We start from the raw sequence: 17494 nt of genomic DNA on the forward strand, positions 1-17494 counted from the left end.
AGAGAGAGAGATGGAGAACACACCACGCAGGACTAACAACGATCTGAACCAACCTCTGTAACATACCATGCAGCAGGAGTTCAGACAGTACAAACACCTCCATAAGACAGAACAACCACTGCCGTTACATCATCAAAGTGAGACACTCCCAAAATAATAATCATCACCCTTCCTCTGAAGCTTCCCTGCTCCGCTTCTTTCTCTCACCCAAAGGATTGTGGGTAACAGCGTGCTCCACTCGTGATGAGTGTCTGTTTTTGAGACGTGAATATTTAATGTGAGTTCATGAATAAAGCAGGAGAGCAAGCAGCTGTGATTGAGGCTAAGTGGACATGGGAGGAACCTGCTACAGGCCAGCTACAGACAGACAAATGCTCAAATGCTACACACATGATGTGTAAGTCAACTTAAATAGCAATAGAGGAGGTATTTCTTCTCTTTAAACACAGACCCAGACCCCCCCCCCCTCTCTCAGTCAGTGATCTATATTGGTCTGGTTCATGTTTGGAACATAGTGTTCTAGAATGTCCAGACTCTCTCCTTCAATCTGATTGGCTTGTTGGTACGGTTCAGTAGGTCTACCTGTGAAGCTGCTTCCCTATATTAATCAATGCTCCATGACCTGTTTAACACACGCACGCACGCACGCACACACAGACAGACAGACAGACAGACACACAGACAGACAGACACACACAGACACACACACACACACACACACACACACACACACACACACACACACACACACACACACACACACACACACACACACACACACACACACTCACACACACACAGACAGACAGACACACACACAGACAGACACACACAGACAGACACACACACACACAGACACACACACAGTGGGGTTTTTCTAGGACATTCCGAACAAGTCTCTGGCTGTTGAGCAAATAGCAAGTGACTTGAGGGGTGACCCTCATACCCTGATGGCTGAACTGTAGCGCCTGCCTCGGTCTGCCTCAGGGGTCTGGTGGTCTGGTCTACACGCCTTTAAACTGAACTGGGAGACAGAGACAGAAGAGGAGACTGTCTAACTTGACCCTGTCCCCTTACTGCATTTCCTCAGCTGTCTGGACTGTCTGGACAGTATCACACCAGAGAACACTGTGCATTGTTGAGCTCAAATGATCTGAGTCGCAATAAACTGTTCAAAACAACAGTACAGCATGGAAACTTCACTGTAAAGGCTGAGCTGTTCCTTGCTATGCTATACTGCTGTGTGTTTGGCTAGCCAGCCTGTCCTGTGTTGTGTTAGCCATAGACCTGTAGTCCCATGTTGGCAGTAACCTGGGATAACTATGGGATAATCCATCCTGTGTTAGCTAGACCCTTAGTGTCCCTGTTGTCACCTCCCAGACGGGACTAATATTATTACTAAAGGTAATACAGAGACGGGTGCATGTTTTGGGAAGAAAAGATGCCCGTGCACTGTTAAACATCACCAGGAGGGGTGTGAGTCATGTAAAACACTGTCTGTACACACCTCTCCCCACAAACACCCACATAGGTACACATTCAGTAGTACAGTGTCCTGTATGGGTGTAGGAGGATAGAGGCTGTCCAAAACACCGTCCAGTCCAGCTGTAGTGCAACAGAGCGCGCTCCGGCTGTAATTGGCCATCGCCACGGTGACAGAGAGGAGTTAAAATAAAGCCGGCTGGCTGTGGGCCCTCCATTCATTACACATCCCTCTCTCCATCTCCATCCAATCTGTGCTGCCCTCTTTCTCTCTCTCCCTCGCACACTCTCCCCCTCCCCTAACCACCTTCTCCCTGCACCCCCCCTCCCCCTCCCCTCTGTTATTTTCCTCATTAAAGTGGGACCCAGGCAGTAGCGGTCACTGCCTCTCATTTATTTTCATTTGAAACTGGTGCAGCTCCACTGATCCTCTGGGGCTGAGCAGAGAGAGCAGGATGGTGTCATTCTGATAACAACCACCTAGCACACACACACACACACAGGTGTGCATGCACGCACACACACAAATACACACACAAACATAGACGTGCACGCACGCACACACACAAGCACAGATGCACGTACACACACACACACACACACACACACACACACACACACACACACACACACACACACACACACACACACACACACACACACACACACACACACACACACACACACACACACACACACACACACACACACACACACACACATACATCCACAGCTCATTCGCTCCCTTTCTCTCACACATGCACTCTTACCCTCTCGCTGGTGTGTGTGTGTGTGTTTGTGTGTGTGTGTGTGTGTGTGTGTTGATACTGGGTGTTACTTCCAGATGGGGAATCTCTTATTAAGCATAATCGTATTAGACTGAGGGAACTAATGACTACTGATGAACTAACGACTATTGATCCAGAGAAGAGAGAGGGGCTGTATACAAAGCAGGACTGTGCTAGGGGACCGACCCAGGTGTAGGTGTGTGTGTGTGTGTCTGTGTGCAAAGCATACACACACACATGTACCCATACATTCATAACCACCATGTACTAATTGACCCAGCCTGACTCTCCTTATTGAAAAGGTGGGCTGGCGATTAAATAGGGCGTAATGATTCTGACGTGCTCCTTTCACTTTGCTGTAGCGGGTGGTTGGGCAGATTCATGAGGGCCCGGGGACTATTTTAGAGCCCATTGCCTCCACCTTCTCTGTGTCCTGGATAATGAGAGAGAGAGGTGCCATAACTGTGCTCTCTAAACCAACAGGAAGGGCCCTAAAAGGAGACTTCTACCCCATAGGCCATAAGGGAGGCACACTTAGAGAAGCACTCTTAGAGAAGAACACTTAGAGAAGCACACTTAGAAGGGAGCGCTTGGTTTAATGCTGACTGGGCTTATAAAGGAGGCCCATCCATCCCTGTCCTGGTTTTATTGTCCCATAATAAAGCATTAATACACAAGGGTGATGTGTGATATATTATTGTTTTACCACGTCTGGGCTGTGTTCATCAGTATGAGGCGAAGCCATGTTTTAAATAGCTATTAACTCTCAAAAGGTACATGTGGTTTATATTGCAAAAATACATCTCTATAAATCAGGGAGTAATGATTAAATGTGGAAGAGAGAGAGAGATTAAATGTGGAGGAGACAGAGAGAGAGATTAAATGTGGAGGAGAGAGAGAGATTAAATGTGGAGGAGAGAGAGATTAAATGTGGAGGAGAGAGAGAGATTAAATGTGGAGGGGACAGAGAGAGAGATTAAATGTGGAGGAGAGAGAGATTAAATGTGGAGGAGAGAGAGATTAAATGTGGAGGAGAGAGAGAGATTACATGTGGAGGAGAGAGAGATTAAATGTGGAGGAGAGAGAGAGATTAAATGTGGAGGAGAGAGAGATTAAATGTGGAGGAGAGAGAGATTAAATGTGGAGGAGAGAGAGAGATTAAATGTGGAGGAGAGATTAAATGTGGAGGAGAGAGAGAGATTAAATGTGGAGGAGAGAGAGATTAAATGTGGAGGAGAGAGAGAGATTAAATGTGGAGGAGAGAGAGATTAAATGTGGAGGAGAGAGAGATTAAATGTGGAGGAGAGAGAGAGATTAAATGTGGAGGAGAGAGAGATTAAATGTGGAGGAGAGAGAGAGATTAAATGTGGAGGAGAGAGAGATTAAATGTGGAGGAGAGAGAGATTAAATGTGGAGGAGAGAGAGATTAAATGTGGAGGAGAGAGAGAGATTAAATGTGGAAGAGAGAGAGAGATTAAATGTGGAGGAGAGAGAGAGATTAAATGTGGAGGAGAGAGTGAGATTAAATGTGGAGGAGAGAGTGAGAGATTAAATGTGGAGGAGAGAGTGAGAGATTAAATGTGGAGGAGAGAGATAGAGAGTACGGCAGACTGAAGTGGCTGGCTGGCAGACTTATTGTTTGTCTGTGTCTGTCTCGTTGGAGCTGGATGTTTCTGTAACCGCCCCATTGTCCCCCCTCTTCCTCACCTCCCTCCTTTTTCCCCTCACTCTCTCTCTCTCTGACTGAGATCCAAATAAACAAAGCAGACATCTTTCAACAACCCCCCAAAAATTCCGGAAACGAGGGAGAGAGGGATAAGAGAGATGGAAAAAGAGAGATACAGAGAAGGAGAGGTTGGAGATTCTGTTGATCAAACATGAAAAGGTTTTATCTGTTTTTGATAAATATGACGGCGGAACGAAACCGGCACATTTTTCACCCAAAATCCAAATATGGAGTCTAGCCTACCCTCGTTCTCTCTATTCTCCTGCTTTCCACCCTGCCCGCCCCACCCTCCTCTCCTCTCCTCTCCCCCTTCCCTCTCTCCTCTCTGGATTACAGCGAGTAGTATAAACACACACTCCTGATCCACTGCCCCGTCCCCTGGCCAGCCTCCACCCCCTAGAGAGGGATAAAGCCCCTCACACCGTCCCTACCACCCCTCTTCTACCCCTCTTCTACCCCTCCATGACTCACATACAGAGAGGAGGCATGAAAAAGGAGGATGGGTTGGAGAGGAAAAGAGAGCAAGAGACGTACAAGCATTGGATTTTACACTTGAACAAACGAACAGTCGCAGGACAGAAAGGAGGGACACCTCAACAGAACAACAAGCGAGAGCGAGAGGCAGAGAGAGAGCAGCAGACACTGACAGACATTGCAGTGAGATATGACAGAAACACAGACTGAACCTGAACACAAAACACACACTAAAACAGGAGATCACATGAGAGAGGGTCTGGGTAAGGTTTGGACATATATATATATGTGTGTGTGTGTGTGTACCTCAGCAGCAGCTCGTCGGCCCTCATGGATCCGGCGGTGGGGTGGGGTGCAGAGGGGGGGCAGCATATGCCGTCGACACACACACTCTGCACAAAGCCCAGCTCGGACGAGAGCTCCAACATCTCTGCTCTGCTCCCAACCGCTGGTTCTTTCTCCTCCGATCCTTTTTTTGTTCACCCTCTTTTTCTACTTCACAACAAGCGGCGGCTTTCTGCTCTCGGTCTCGCTCTCTCTCCCTCGTTCCTCGCGCTCTCTCGTTCCTATTCGCACTACAGAAACACACGTTCTCTCGTCCCCTCCCCTCTGCCTCCCGCTCTCTCTCTCTCCCTACCGCTCCCTCCTTCTCTCTCTCTCTCTCTGGCGGAGCGGTGGAGACCCTGCTGGCTTGCCTGGCTGAAGTAATCTCCCCTGACAGCTCAGCTCATGTTGTTGTGTTGTGGGCCTATTTTACTCTAATACTAGCACCCTGAGCAGACCAGCCTGACCCAGCCCAGTCCAACTCTGATCTAGTCCAACTCAGTTTAGTCTAGGCCAGCACAGACCAGTTTTAACCTAGTTCAGCCCAGCCGAGCATCGGCTAGCCTACAGTGCAGCCCAGTGCAGCCCCCAGTGAATGGAGCTGTCCTACTGAATATGACCAATACATTCCATGTTCTTTCCCAGCTAAAATACAGACTTGTCTCAGCTAGTGGCCCTCCCTAAGGGGGCCCTGCCAGCAGCTACAGCTAGGCTCCACTACCTGTCATACACACACGTGAATGCGTCACACTCACACACACACACCAAATCCGGTATCTGTCACATCAGAGCCTGTCCTACTCACAGGAGACGGAGACAGAAGACTCAGGAAGCAGCTGATAAAAAAAGTCATCCTTCTGTTTATTATGATTTATGCATGTTTCACTGAGCCAGGAACAAAAAAAAGAGAAGCCTACAGCTTCATTAATGTCTCAATGTGTGTGCGTGTGTGTGCGTGTGTGTGCGTGTGTGTGCGTGTTTGTGCGTGTGTGTGCGTGTGTGTGCGTGTGTGTGCGTGTGTGTGCGTGTGTGTGCGTGTGTGTGCGTGTGTGCAATGAGGATAGAGGTTTTTAAAGTTATGGATTGTCTGGGAGCTTCATTAGAATGTTTGCAATAGTGTGCAAAATAATATATGCCCCCTACAACACCTGCGAGGGACCAAAACAACACTTTGAAAAAACAAGTATATTCACAGTTAACATGCAGTACACAGCTCAGCTTCAAACTCCAAGCCCTAATTGCTGAATTTAGTCCGTCTGTTGGTTTTTCATTGCAAATCTGAGGGTCATATTCACTATCCTCCTTCTCATTCAGTTCTACATTATAAATGTATTCTATCCATGTCCTATCACCCTGATGCCATCCTAAACTTTCAATCTGGATATTTCCTGCTGTAAGTGCCAATCTCCTTCTGTAAATCTCGTCTGCTGCTCTAGGATCAGTCCTGGAGGGGCCGTGAACATCTGGTCACGTCTGAGAGAGGGGTGAGAGGCCAGCACGCACATACAGACATGAGGAAATGACAAATTACAATCCTGGATCAATTCTCATTTGCTGCGGATTTTAGCATGATCGCATGCTGCCCTAACACCCTAACTAAACCAATCATACATCACATTTATGCTCTTTTTCCTCACCTCTCATGCACACACAAACACACACACACACACACACACACACACACACACACACACACACACACACACACACACACACACAAACACAAACACACACACACACACATCGTAGTGTGACATCATTGTAACTTCAGGCCACTGCACAAATATACAGTACCTGTCACTGTCTTGTCTTCCTATGGTGTTTACAGTTGAATGAAATGACCTATTTATGGATGTTGTTTGTCTCTCTCTCTTTTCTCTCTCTCTCTTTTCTCTCTCTCTCTCCCACTCAATCCCTTTCTCTCCCTCTTACCCTCTCTTTCCCTCTTCCTCTTTCTTTCCCTCTTCCTCTTTCTAACTCAGTCTGACAGTGAAAGGTCAATGCCCATTGGCTGCATGGGGGGGGGCACTATCTGATGTAAGAGCGTTGTCATGGTAACGTATGGCAGGCAGTGTACTCTCCTAGCCAGACTCAGGGAGGGCACGGACCTTTATACGAACCATGCCAAACCAGAGCCAGTCCTTGACTAAGACCAAGCCTGGGCCAAGCTATGACCACTACACACTGAATGAGCCAAGAGAGAGATTAGCAACCAAAAAGTCTTAGCAGTAAGTTCTTTGGCAACGTTATTGTACCTTTAACAGTTGTGCCAATAAAGTTTGACTTTGAATGTGTGTGGGAGAGTGGCAGAGGAGTAGAAGGGGAGGTGGGGGGTAGGTTCTGTTATGTCTGTGAGTCACCATTATGCTGAGCTTGGCTTCCTATTCATAAAAGAGGGATTACCAAAGTCTGCAGGCACTTCTTTTCCTATTTCTTCTGCTCTATCTTTATCTCTTCAGGCCTCACTCGGACTGAGTACTGAACAAGAGTACACATCCGCACTCCTCCTCTCCCCCCCTTTCTCATCCCTTACTCCCCTCACATCCCCTTAAGCATTCTGCCCGTATTCATCCATTCAAGAAATCCTCTCATCCTCCTCTCCCCCTGTCTCTCTTTTCCTTTCTCTCAGTCTTTCCCCCTCTGTTCCCTAGCAAGAAAAATACAACAATAATAAATTATTTAGATTTTTTTTTCCCAAAGAAAGAAAAAACTTGACTCTGCAGTTTGACTGTAAGACAGGAGAAGGCAATAAAACTTGCATTAGATGCAAGATTCTGCAATCAGGCCGGGGTATGAAGAATTCATCTTATCTTCCCCACGCACGCAGCGGAGGACAAGAGAACCCATTATGGGATGTTTTCATCCGTTGTGGCGTCTCAAGTCTTACGTCGGAACAGATAACAGAGCTTTTGTCGCCCTGACAACGTCCTTATGGGTTAGTAAACAAACGGCTGTGTGGTTCAGACGAACCGAGAAGGACAGGGGGGGTCAGAGAGACAATCTACACTGAAAGGAGGGATGGAAGGATGGATGGATGAAGGACCCACGGGAGAGATAAACCGCTCTTCCTCTCTTCTCCCGACTCCAAAGCCAAGGACATCCATATGCCGCAAACAAAGGGATGGATTAAAAAGAAAGAGGAAGAGAACGGAGCGATCAACAAGGCTAATCAACACCTCTTTAATACCGAGGACCATGGGTAATAATAATATCTTCCCTAAAGTAAACTAGGACTTAAAGCCCTGGTATATAGGCCTACACAAGAAAAATAAAGGAAGGAAAAATACACACGGACACCCACCCATAAACTTTACCCACAAACACTACCCCCCCACGCAGGCAGGTGTCTGTGGTTGTGCATTGGAAAGCAGGAGAAAGCAGGGCTGTTCCATTTACAGGCATTAGCACATAGAAATGAATTTGTCACCTTCCATTAAGGGAAAAGCAGCCCTCGTGGCTTGTCAATTATCTCTCAACAGTGGAGAAAACACACAACAGGATGCCTGCCCCGAGTTTCAGAGTGTTTGTGTGAATAAATAGTGTGTGTGTGTGAATGTAAGAGTTTGTGCGTGTGTGTTTGTGCATGTATGTGTGTGTGTGTGTGTCGGTGTGTATGCCTGAGTGCATCAGTATGTGAGTGTGACTATGTTCGACAAAAGGCTCGTTACTAGTAAATTCCTTCATTATTTCTGAGATTATTTTTTGCGATATATTTGTCCTTGGTCCGTTTATAGTAATGTGACAGAGAGAGAGAGAGAGACAGTAGCATTGTGTTTAGATTCTGCCGTCTGTCTTCAAACTCTCTCTCTCTCTCTCCTCCCTCACTCTCTCTCTCTCCTCCCTCACTCTGTCTCGTGGAACATTTGCACATTATTAGAATGATAATGAATATCAGCTATGTTCCACAAATGTATTTTGGGTAGCACAACAAAACAAAGAATCTCATGTCACTCTCTCTGTGTGAAGTAGCAGACTGGCACATTCTCTGTGCCGTGTAGAGAGAGAGAGAAAACATGGTGGATTATACCATAAGGACAGAATGTTCCCAAAAGTACAAATGTATGACTGTAAAGTTTCTATAACGATGTACAGTAGGATGGTGTTGATGTCAACATTGCTGTAATGTAACAGAGTGTACAGCTGTAATGTTGAGGTGTAGTAGTTAACATACAGTTTAAGAAGGGTGACGTAAACGTTACAGTAAGGTAAAGTGTATGATCTTAATGTTGCCGTAACGTTACGGTGTTGTGACGGTGTTCCTGCAACGTTGTGTGAGTGTTGGGAATGTGTTGCCGTAACGTTACGGTGTTGTGACGGTGTTCCTGTAACGTTGTGTGAGTGTTGGGAATGTGTTGCCGTAACGTTACGGTGTTGTGACGGTGTTCCTGTAACGCTGTGTGAGTGTTGGGAATGTGTTGCCGTAACGTTACGGTGTTGTGACGGTGTTCCTGTAACGCTGAGTGAGTGTTGGGAATGTGTTGCAGTAACGTTCCAGTGGCTGTGATGATGTTGCCGTATAGTGAGACTCTCTAATTGGCTCACCTGTCTCTCAGCCATCTGGAGCTCTGCTAAAAACTCCACACACACACACACACACACACACACACACACACACACACACACACACACACACACACACACACACACACACACACACACACACACACACACACACACACACACACACACACACACACACACACACACACACACACAGTGTACAAAACAAAAAGGCTTAAATCCACCAATCAGTGCAGATGAATGGGAGGAGACCGGTTTAAGAAGGATTTTTAAACCTAGAGAATTGAGAAATGGATTGTGTATGTGTGCCATTCAGAGGGTGAATGGGTAAGACAGAAGATTTAAGGGCCTTTGAACGGGGTATGGTAGTAGGTGCCAGGAGCACCGGTTTGTGTCAAGAACTGCAACACTGTTGGGTTTTTCACGCTCAACAGTTTCCTGTGTGCATCAAGAATGGTCCACCACCCAAAGGGCATCCAGCCTACTTGACACAACTGTGGAAAGTATTGGAGTCAACATGGGCCAGCCTCCCTGTGGAACGCTTTCGAGACCTTGTAGAGTCCATGCCCGACTAATTGAGGCTGTTCTGAGGGTAAAAGGGGGTGTATATCAATATTAGGAAGGTGTTCTTAATGTTTTGTACATTCACACACAAACAGAAGGAGAGAAATTCTGATACACACACTGTATACTAAAGATCTACTCTATAGTAAATATCTACTGTATACTGAAGAACTAGTGTATACTGAAGAGCTACTGTATAGTAAATATCTACTGTATACTGAAGAACTAGTGTATACTGAAGAACTACTGTATAGTAAATATCTACTGTATACTGAAGAACTAGTGTATTCTGAAGAGCTACTGTATAGTACATATCTACTGTATACTGAAGAACTAGTGTATACTGAAGAACTAGTGTATACTGAAGAACTAGTGTATAGTAAATATCTACTGTATACTGAAGAACTAGTGTATTCTGAAGAGCTACTGTATAGTACATATCTACTGTATACTGAAGAACTAGTGTATTCTGAAGAACTAGTGTATACTGAAGAACTAGTGTATAGTAAATATCTACTGTATACTGAAGAACTAGTGTATACTGAAGAACTAGTGGATAGTATATATCTACTGTATACTGAAGAACTAGTGGATACTGAAGAACTAGTGGATACTGAAGAACTAGTGGATACTGAAAAACTAGTGTTTACTGAAGAACTACTGTATACTGAAGAACTAGTGTATTCTGAAGAACTAGTGTATAGTAAATATCTACTGTATACTGAAGAACTACTGTATAGTACATATCTACTGTATACTGAAGAACTAGTGTATTCTGAAGAACTAGTGGGTACTGAAGAACTAGTGGATAGTATATATCTACTGTATACTGAAGAACTAGTGGATACTGAAGAACTAGTGGATACTGAAGAACTAGTGGATACTGAAAAACTAGTGTTTACTGAAGAACTACTGTATACTGAAGAACTAGTGTATTCTGAAGAACTAGTGTATAGTAAATATCTACTGTATACTGAAGAACTAGTGTATACTGAAGAACTAGTGTATACTGAAGAACTAGTGTATAGTAAATATCTACTGTATACTGAAGAACTAGTGTATACTGAAGAACTAATAGATACTGAAGAACTAGTGGGTACTGAAGAACTAGTGTATAGTAAATATCTACTGTATACTGAAGAACTAGTGTATACTGAAGAACTAGTGGATACTGAAGAACTAGTGGATACTGAAAAACTAGTGTTTACTGAAGAACTAGTGTATACTGAAGAACTACTGCAGAGTAAATATCTACTGTATACTGAAGAACTAGTGTATACTGAAGAACTGCTGTATAGTAAATATCTACTGTATACTGAAGAACTAGGGTATTCTGAAGAGCTACTGTATAGTACATATCTACTGTATACTGAAGAACTAGTGTATACTGAAGAACTAGTGTATACTGAAGAACTAGTGTATAGTAAATATCTACTGTATACTGAAGAACTAGTGTATTCTGAAGAGTTACTGTATAGTACATATCTACTGTATACTGAAGAACTAGTGTATTCTGAAGAACTAGTGTATACTGAAGAACTAGTGTATAGTAAATATCTACTGTATACTGAAGAACTAGTGTATACTGAAGAGCTAGTGTATACTGAAGAACTAGTGGATACTGAAGAACTATGGTATAGTAAATATCTACTGTATACTGAAGAACTAGTGTATACTGAAGAACTAGTGGATACTGAAGAACAGGTGGATACTGAAAAACTAGTGTATACTGAAGAACTAGTGTATACTGAAGAACTAGTGTATACTGAAGAACTAGTGTATACTGAAGAACTAGTGGATACTGAAGAACTAGTGGATACTGAAAAACTAGTGTATACTGAAGAACTAGTGTATACTGAAGAACTATTGTATACTGAAGAACTAGCGGATACTGAAGAGCTAATGTATACTGAAGAACTAGTGTATACTGAAGAACTAGTGTATAGTAAATATCTACTGTATACTGAAGAACTACTGTATAGTAAATATCTACTGTATACTGAAGAACTACTGTATAGTAAATATCTACTGTATACTGAAGAACTAGTGTATACTGAAGAACTAGTGTATACTTAAGAACTAGTGTATACTGAATAATTACTGTATATTGAAGAACTAGTGTATACTGAAGAACTACTGTATAGTAAATATCTACTGTATACTGAAGAACTACTGTATAGTAAATATCTACTGTATACTGAAGAACTAGTGTATACTGAAAAACTAGTGTATACTGAAGAACTACTGTATAGTAAATATCTACTGTATACTGAAGAACTAGTGTATACTGAAGAACTAGTGTATACTAAAGAACTAGTGTATACTGAAGAACTAGTGTATACAGAATAACTACTGTATAGTAAATATCTACTGTATACTGAAGAACTAGTGTATACTGAAGAACTAGTGTATACTGAAGAACTAGTGTATACTGAAGAACTACTGTATACTGAAGAACTAGTGTATTCTGAAGAACTAGTGTATAGTAAATATCTACTGTATACTGAAGAACTAGTGTATAGTAAATATCTACTGTATACTGAAGAACTAGTGTATAGTAAATATCTACTGTATACTGAAGAACTAGTGTATAGTAAATATCTACTGTATACTGAAAAACTAGTGTATTCTGAAGAACTACTGTATAGTAAATATCTACTGTATACTGAAGAACTAGTGTATACTGAAGAACTAGTGGATACTGAAGAACTAGTGGATACTGAAGAACTAGTGTATACTGAAGAACTAGTGTATAGTAAATATCTACTGTATACTGAAGAACTAGTGTATACTGAAGAACTAGTGTATACTGAAGAACTACTGTATAGTAAATATCTACTGTATACTGAATAACTAGTGTATACTGAAGAACCAGTGTATACTTAAGAACTAGTGTATACTTTAGAACTAGTGTATACTGAATAATTACAGTATATTGAAGAACTAATGTATACTGAAGAATTACTGTATAGTAAATATCTACTGTATACTGAAGAACTAATGTATAGTAAATATCTACTGTATACTGAAGAACTAGTGTATACTGAAGAACTAGTGTTTACTGAAGAACTAGTGTATACTGAAGAACTACTGTATAGTAAATATCTACTGTATACTGAAGAACTAGTGTATACTGAAGAACTAGTGTTTACTGAAGAACTAGTGTATACTGAAGAACTAGTGTATACTGAAGAACTAGTGGATACTGAAGAACTAGTGGATACTGAAAAACTAGTGTATACTGAAGAACTAGTGTATACTGAAGAACTATTGTATACTGAAGAACTAGCGGATACTGAAGAGCTAATGTATACTGAAGAACTAGTGTATACTGAAGAACTAGTGTATAGTAAATATCTACTGTATACTGAAGAACTACTGTATAGTAAATATCTACTGTATACTGAAGAACTACTGTATAGTAAATATCTACTGTATACTGAAGAACTAGTGTATACTGAAGAACTAGTGTATACTTAAGAACTAGTGTATACTGAATAATTACTGTATATTGAAGAACTAGTGTATACTGAAGAACTACTGTATAGTAAATATCTACTGTATACTGAAGAACTACTGTATAGTAAATATCTACTGTATACTGAAGAACTAGTGTATACTGAAAAACTAGTGTATACTGAAGAACTACTGTATAGTAAATATCTACTGTATACTGAAGAACTAGTGTATACTGAAGAACTAGTGTATACTAAAGAACTAGTGTATACTGAAGAACTAGTGTATACAGAATAACTACTGTATAGTAAATATCTACTGTATACTGAAGAACTAGTGTATACTGAAGAACTAGTGTATACTGAAGAACTAGTGTATACTGAAGAACTACTGTATACTGAAGAACTAGTGTATTCTGAAGAACTAGTGTATAGTAAATATCTACTGTATACTGAAGAACTAGTGTATAGTAAATATCTACTGTATACTGAAGAACTAGTGTATAGTAAATATCTACTGTATACTGAAGAACTAGTGTATAGTAAATATCTACTGTATACTGAAAAACTAGTGTATTCTGAAGAACTACTGTATAGTAAATATCTACTGTATACTGAAGAACTAGTGTATACTGAAGAACTAGTGGATACTGAAGAACTAGTGGATACTGAAGAACTAGTGTATACTGAAGAACTAGTGTATAGTAAATATCTACTGTATACTGAAGAACTAGTGTATACTGAAGAACTAGTGTATACTGAAGAACTACTGTATAGTAAATATCTACTGTATACTGAATAACTAGTGTATACTGAAGAACCAGTGTATACTTAAGAACTAGTGTATACTTTAGAACTAGTGTATACTGAATAATTACAGTATATTGAAGAACTAATGTATACTGAAGAATTACTGTATAGTAAATATCTACTGTATACTGAAGAACTACTGTATAGTAAATATCTACTGTATACTGAAGAACTAGTGTATACTGAAGAACTAGTGTTTACTGAAGAACTAGTGTATACTGAAGAACTACTGTATAGTAAATATCTACTGTATACTGAAGAACTAGTGTATACTGAAGAACTAGTGTATACTGAAGAACTACTGTATAGTAAATATCTACTGTATACTGAAGAACTAGTGTATACTGAAGAACTAGTGTATACTGAAGAACTACTGTATAGTAAATATCTACTGTATACTGAAAAACTAGTGTATACTGAAGAACTCGTGTATACTGAAGAACTAGTGTATAGTAAATATCTACTGTATACTGAAGAACTACTGTATAGTAAATATCTACTGTATACTGAAGAACTAGTGTATACTGAAGAATTAGTGGATACTGAAGAACTAGTGTATACTGAAGAACTAGCGTATAGTAAATATCTACTGTATACTGAAGAACTACTGTATAGTAAATATCTACTGTATACTGAAGAACTAGTGTATAGTAAATATCTACTGTATACTGAAGAACTAGTGTATACTGAAGAACTAGTGGATACTGAAGAACTAGTGTATACTGAAGAACTAGTGTATACTGAAGAACTAGTGTATAGTAAATATCTACTGTATACTGAAGAACTAGTGTATACTGAAGAACTAGTCTATAGTAAATATCTACTGTATACTGAAGAACTAGTGTATACTGAAGAACTAGTGTATAGTAAATATCTACTGTATACTGAAGAACTAGTGTATACTGAAGAACTAGTGTATACTGAAGAAATAGTGTATACTGAAGAACTACTGTATAGTAAATATCTACTGTATACTGAATAACTAGTGTATACCGAAGAACCAGTGTATACTTAAGAACTAGTGTATACTTAAGAACTAGTGTATACTGAATAATTACTGTATATTGAAGAACTAGTGTATACTGAAGAACTACTGTATAGTAAATATCTACTGTATACTGAAGAACTACTGTATAGTAAATGTCTACTGTATACTGAAGAACTAGTGGATACTGAAGAACTAGTGTTTACTGAAGAACTAGTGTATACTGAAGAACTACTGTATAGTAAATATCTACTGTATACTGAAGAACTAGTGTATACTGAAGAACTAGTGTATACTGAAGAACTACTGTATAGTAAATATCTACTGTATACTGAAGAACTAGTGTATACTGAAGAACTAGTGTATACTGAAGAACTAGTGTATAGTAAATATCTACTGTATACTGAAGAACTAGTGTATACTGAAGAACTAGTGTATACTGAAGAACTAGTGTATAGTAAATATCTACTGTATACTTAAGAACTAGTGTATACTGAAGAACTAGTGTATACTGAAGAACTAGTGTATACTGAAGAACTAGTGGATACTGAAGAACTAGTGTATACTGAAGAACTAGTGTATACTGAAGAACTAGTGTATAGTAAATATCTACTGTATACTGAAGAACTAGTGTATACTGAAGAACTACTGTATAGTAAATATCTACTGTATACTGAATAACTAGTGTATACTGAAGAACCAGTGTATACTTAAGAACTAGTGTATACTTAAGAACTAGTGTATACTGAATAATTACTGTATATTGAAGAACTAGTGTATACTGAAGAACTACTGTATAGTAAATATCTACTGTATACTGAAGAACTACTGTATAGTAAATATCTACTGTATACTGAAGAACTAGTGGATACTGAAGAACTAGTGTTTACTGAAGAACTAGTGTATACTGAAGAACTACTGTATAGTAAATATCTACTGTATACTGAAAAACTAGTGTATTCTGAAGAACTAGTGTATACTGAAGAACTAGTGTATACTGAAGAACTAGTGTATACTGAAAATGATATACTACACTTACAATGTATCCAGCAGACAGCTAAGTCAGGGCCAGAGGCCAAACAGAGAGGCTTACAGTATCTGGACTTATATAGACCCCCACCACCATCTCTCCCTCTCTACCTCCCTCTCTCCCTCCGTCTCTCCCACCCTCCCTCCGTCTCTCCCACCCTCCCTCCGTTCCTCCCTCTTTCCCTCCCTCTCCCTCTCTGTCTCTCCCACCCTCCCTCCGTTCCTCCCTCTCTCCCTCCGTTCCTCCCTCTCTCCCACCCTCCCTCCGTTCCTCCCTCTCTCCCACCCTCCCTCCGTTCCTCCCACCCTCCCACCATCCCTCCGTTCCTCCCTCTCTCCCCGACAGCGTTGGCACAGACATTCATCTTGTCCTCCCCTCACAGAGAGCATCAGCTGGAAGGAAAACATTCCTCTATCCCAGAGAACCCTGGGCCAGGGAGGGTGAGCAGGGGGACAGGGAGGGTGAGCAGGGGGACAGGGAGGGTGAGCAGGGGGACAGGGAGGGTGAGCAGGGGGACAGGGGGGCTAAGGATAGCCTGTCAAACCTGCTCTCATGTCTAGACTGGTTCATCTGCCCAATATGAGGGGGGAGGGTGGGATGGCAAGATAAGGGGGATAAGTGTGTGTGTGTGTGTGTGTGTGTGTGTGTGTGTGTGTGTGTGTGTGTGTGTGTGTGTGTGTGGAGGAATGTGTGGGTGGGATGGGAGGTTGTACAGTATAACTGACAACAGCTGGGGGCATTGACTATCCACTGTGCACCACTATGCTAGAACCTCTGACCTCTAACCCCTCACACCCTCCTTACCGTGGTTTATGCTTCCATGTATATCATGGTTGATTAGGTAACTGATAAATGCATTCTCCCATAGGTTTCTAATTGGCGGATTATGTATTGGTGGATTAATTGGTGGATTATGTACACACACACACACACACACACACACACACACACACACACACACACACACACACACACACACACACACACACACACACACACACACACACACACACACACACACACACACACACACACACACACACACACCTTGCTGGTGTGCAGGGCATTTGTTTTTCCAAGGATCGGTTTTATCCGACATACCTCTGTCCTGTTTGCACTGCAATGACATCCTGTAGAGTGTGTGTGTGTGTGTGTGTGTGTGTGTGTGTGTGTGTGTGTGTGTGTGTGTGTGTGTGTGTGTGTGTGTGTGTGTGTGTGTGTGTGTGTGTGTGTGTGTGTGTGTGTGTGTGTGTGTGTGTGTGTGTGTGAAGATTGATGGACCTGTCTGTGCAGTGTACACCTTGTCTCTCTGTCTGTGTGCCTACTAAAGAGAGG

At 41.6% G+C, this 17494-nt stretch overlaps 1 protein-coding gene across 11 annotated transcripts in view; it reads right to left on the minus strand.

Moving 5' to 3' along the window:
* The window catches only part of LOC139534027 (CUGBP Elav-like family member 2), a 199729-nt gene that overhangs the window by 109434 nt on the left and 72801 nt on the right, over nt 1-17494 (minus strand). For 2 of the 11 annotated variants that reach the window (XM_071332646.1, XM_071332641.1), the window contains exon 1: nt 4777-5082. The exons of 2 other annotated variants lie outside the window; for them this stretch is intronic. In XM_071332646.1, the coding sequence (XP_071188747.1) occupies nt 4777-4898 (122 nt within the window). In that variant the 5' untranslated portion in view covers nt 4899-5082. Of the gene's footprint in view, nt 1-4776; nt 5086-17494 lie in introns of those variants that run through there. 7 more of the 11 variants (XM_071332661.1, XM_071332651.1, XM_071332662.1 and 4 more) reach the window with 4 other exon arrangements.

The sequence above is a fragment of the Salvelinus alpinus genome, chromosome 11 (genome assembly GCF_045679555.1).
Source record: "Salvelinus alpinus chromosome 11, SLU_Salpinus.1, whole genome shotgun sequence".
Lineage (NCBI taxonomy): Eukaryota > Metazoa > Chordata > Actinopteri > Salmoniformes > Salmonidae > Salvelinus > Salvelinus alpinus.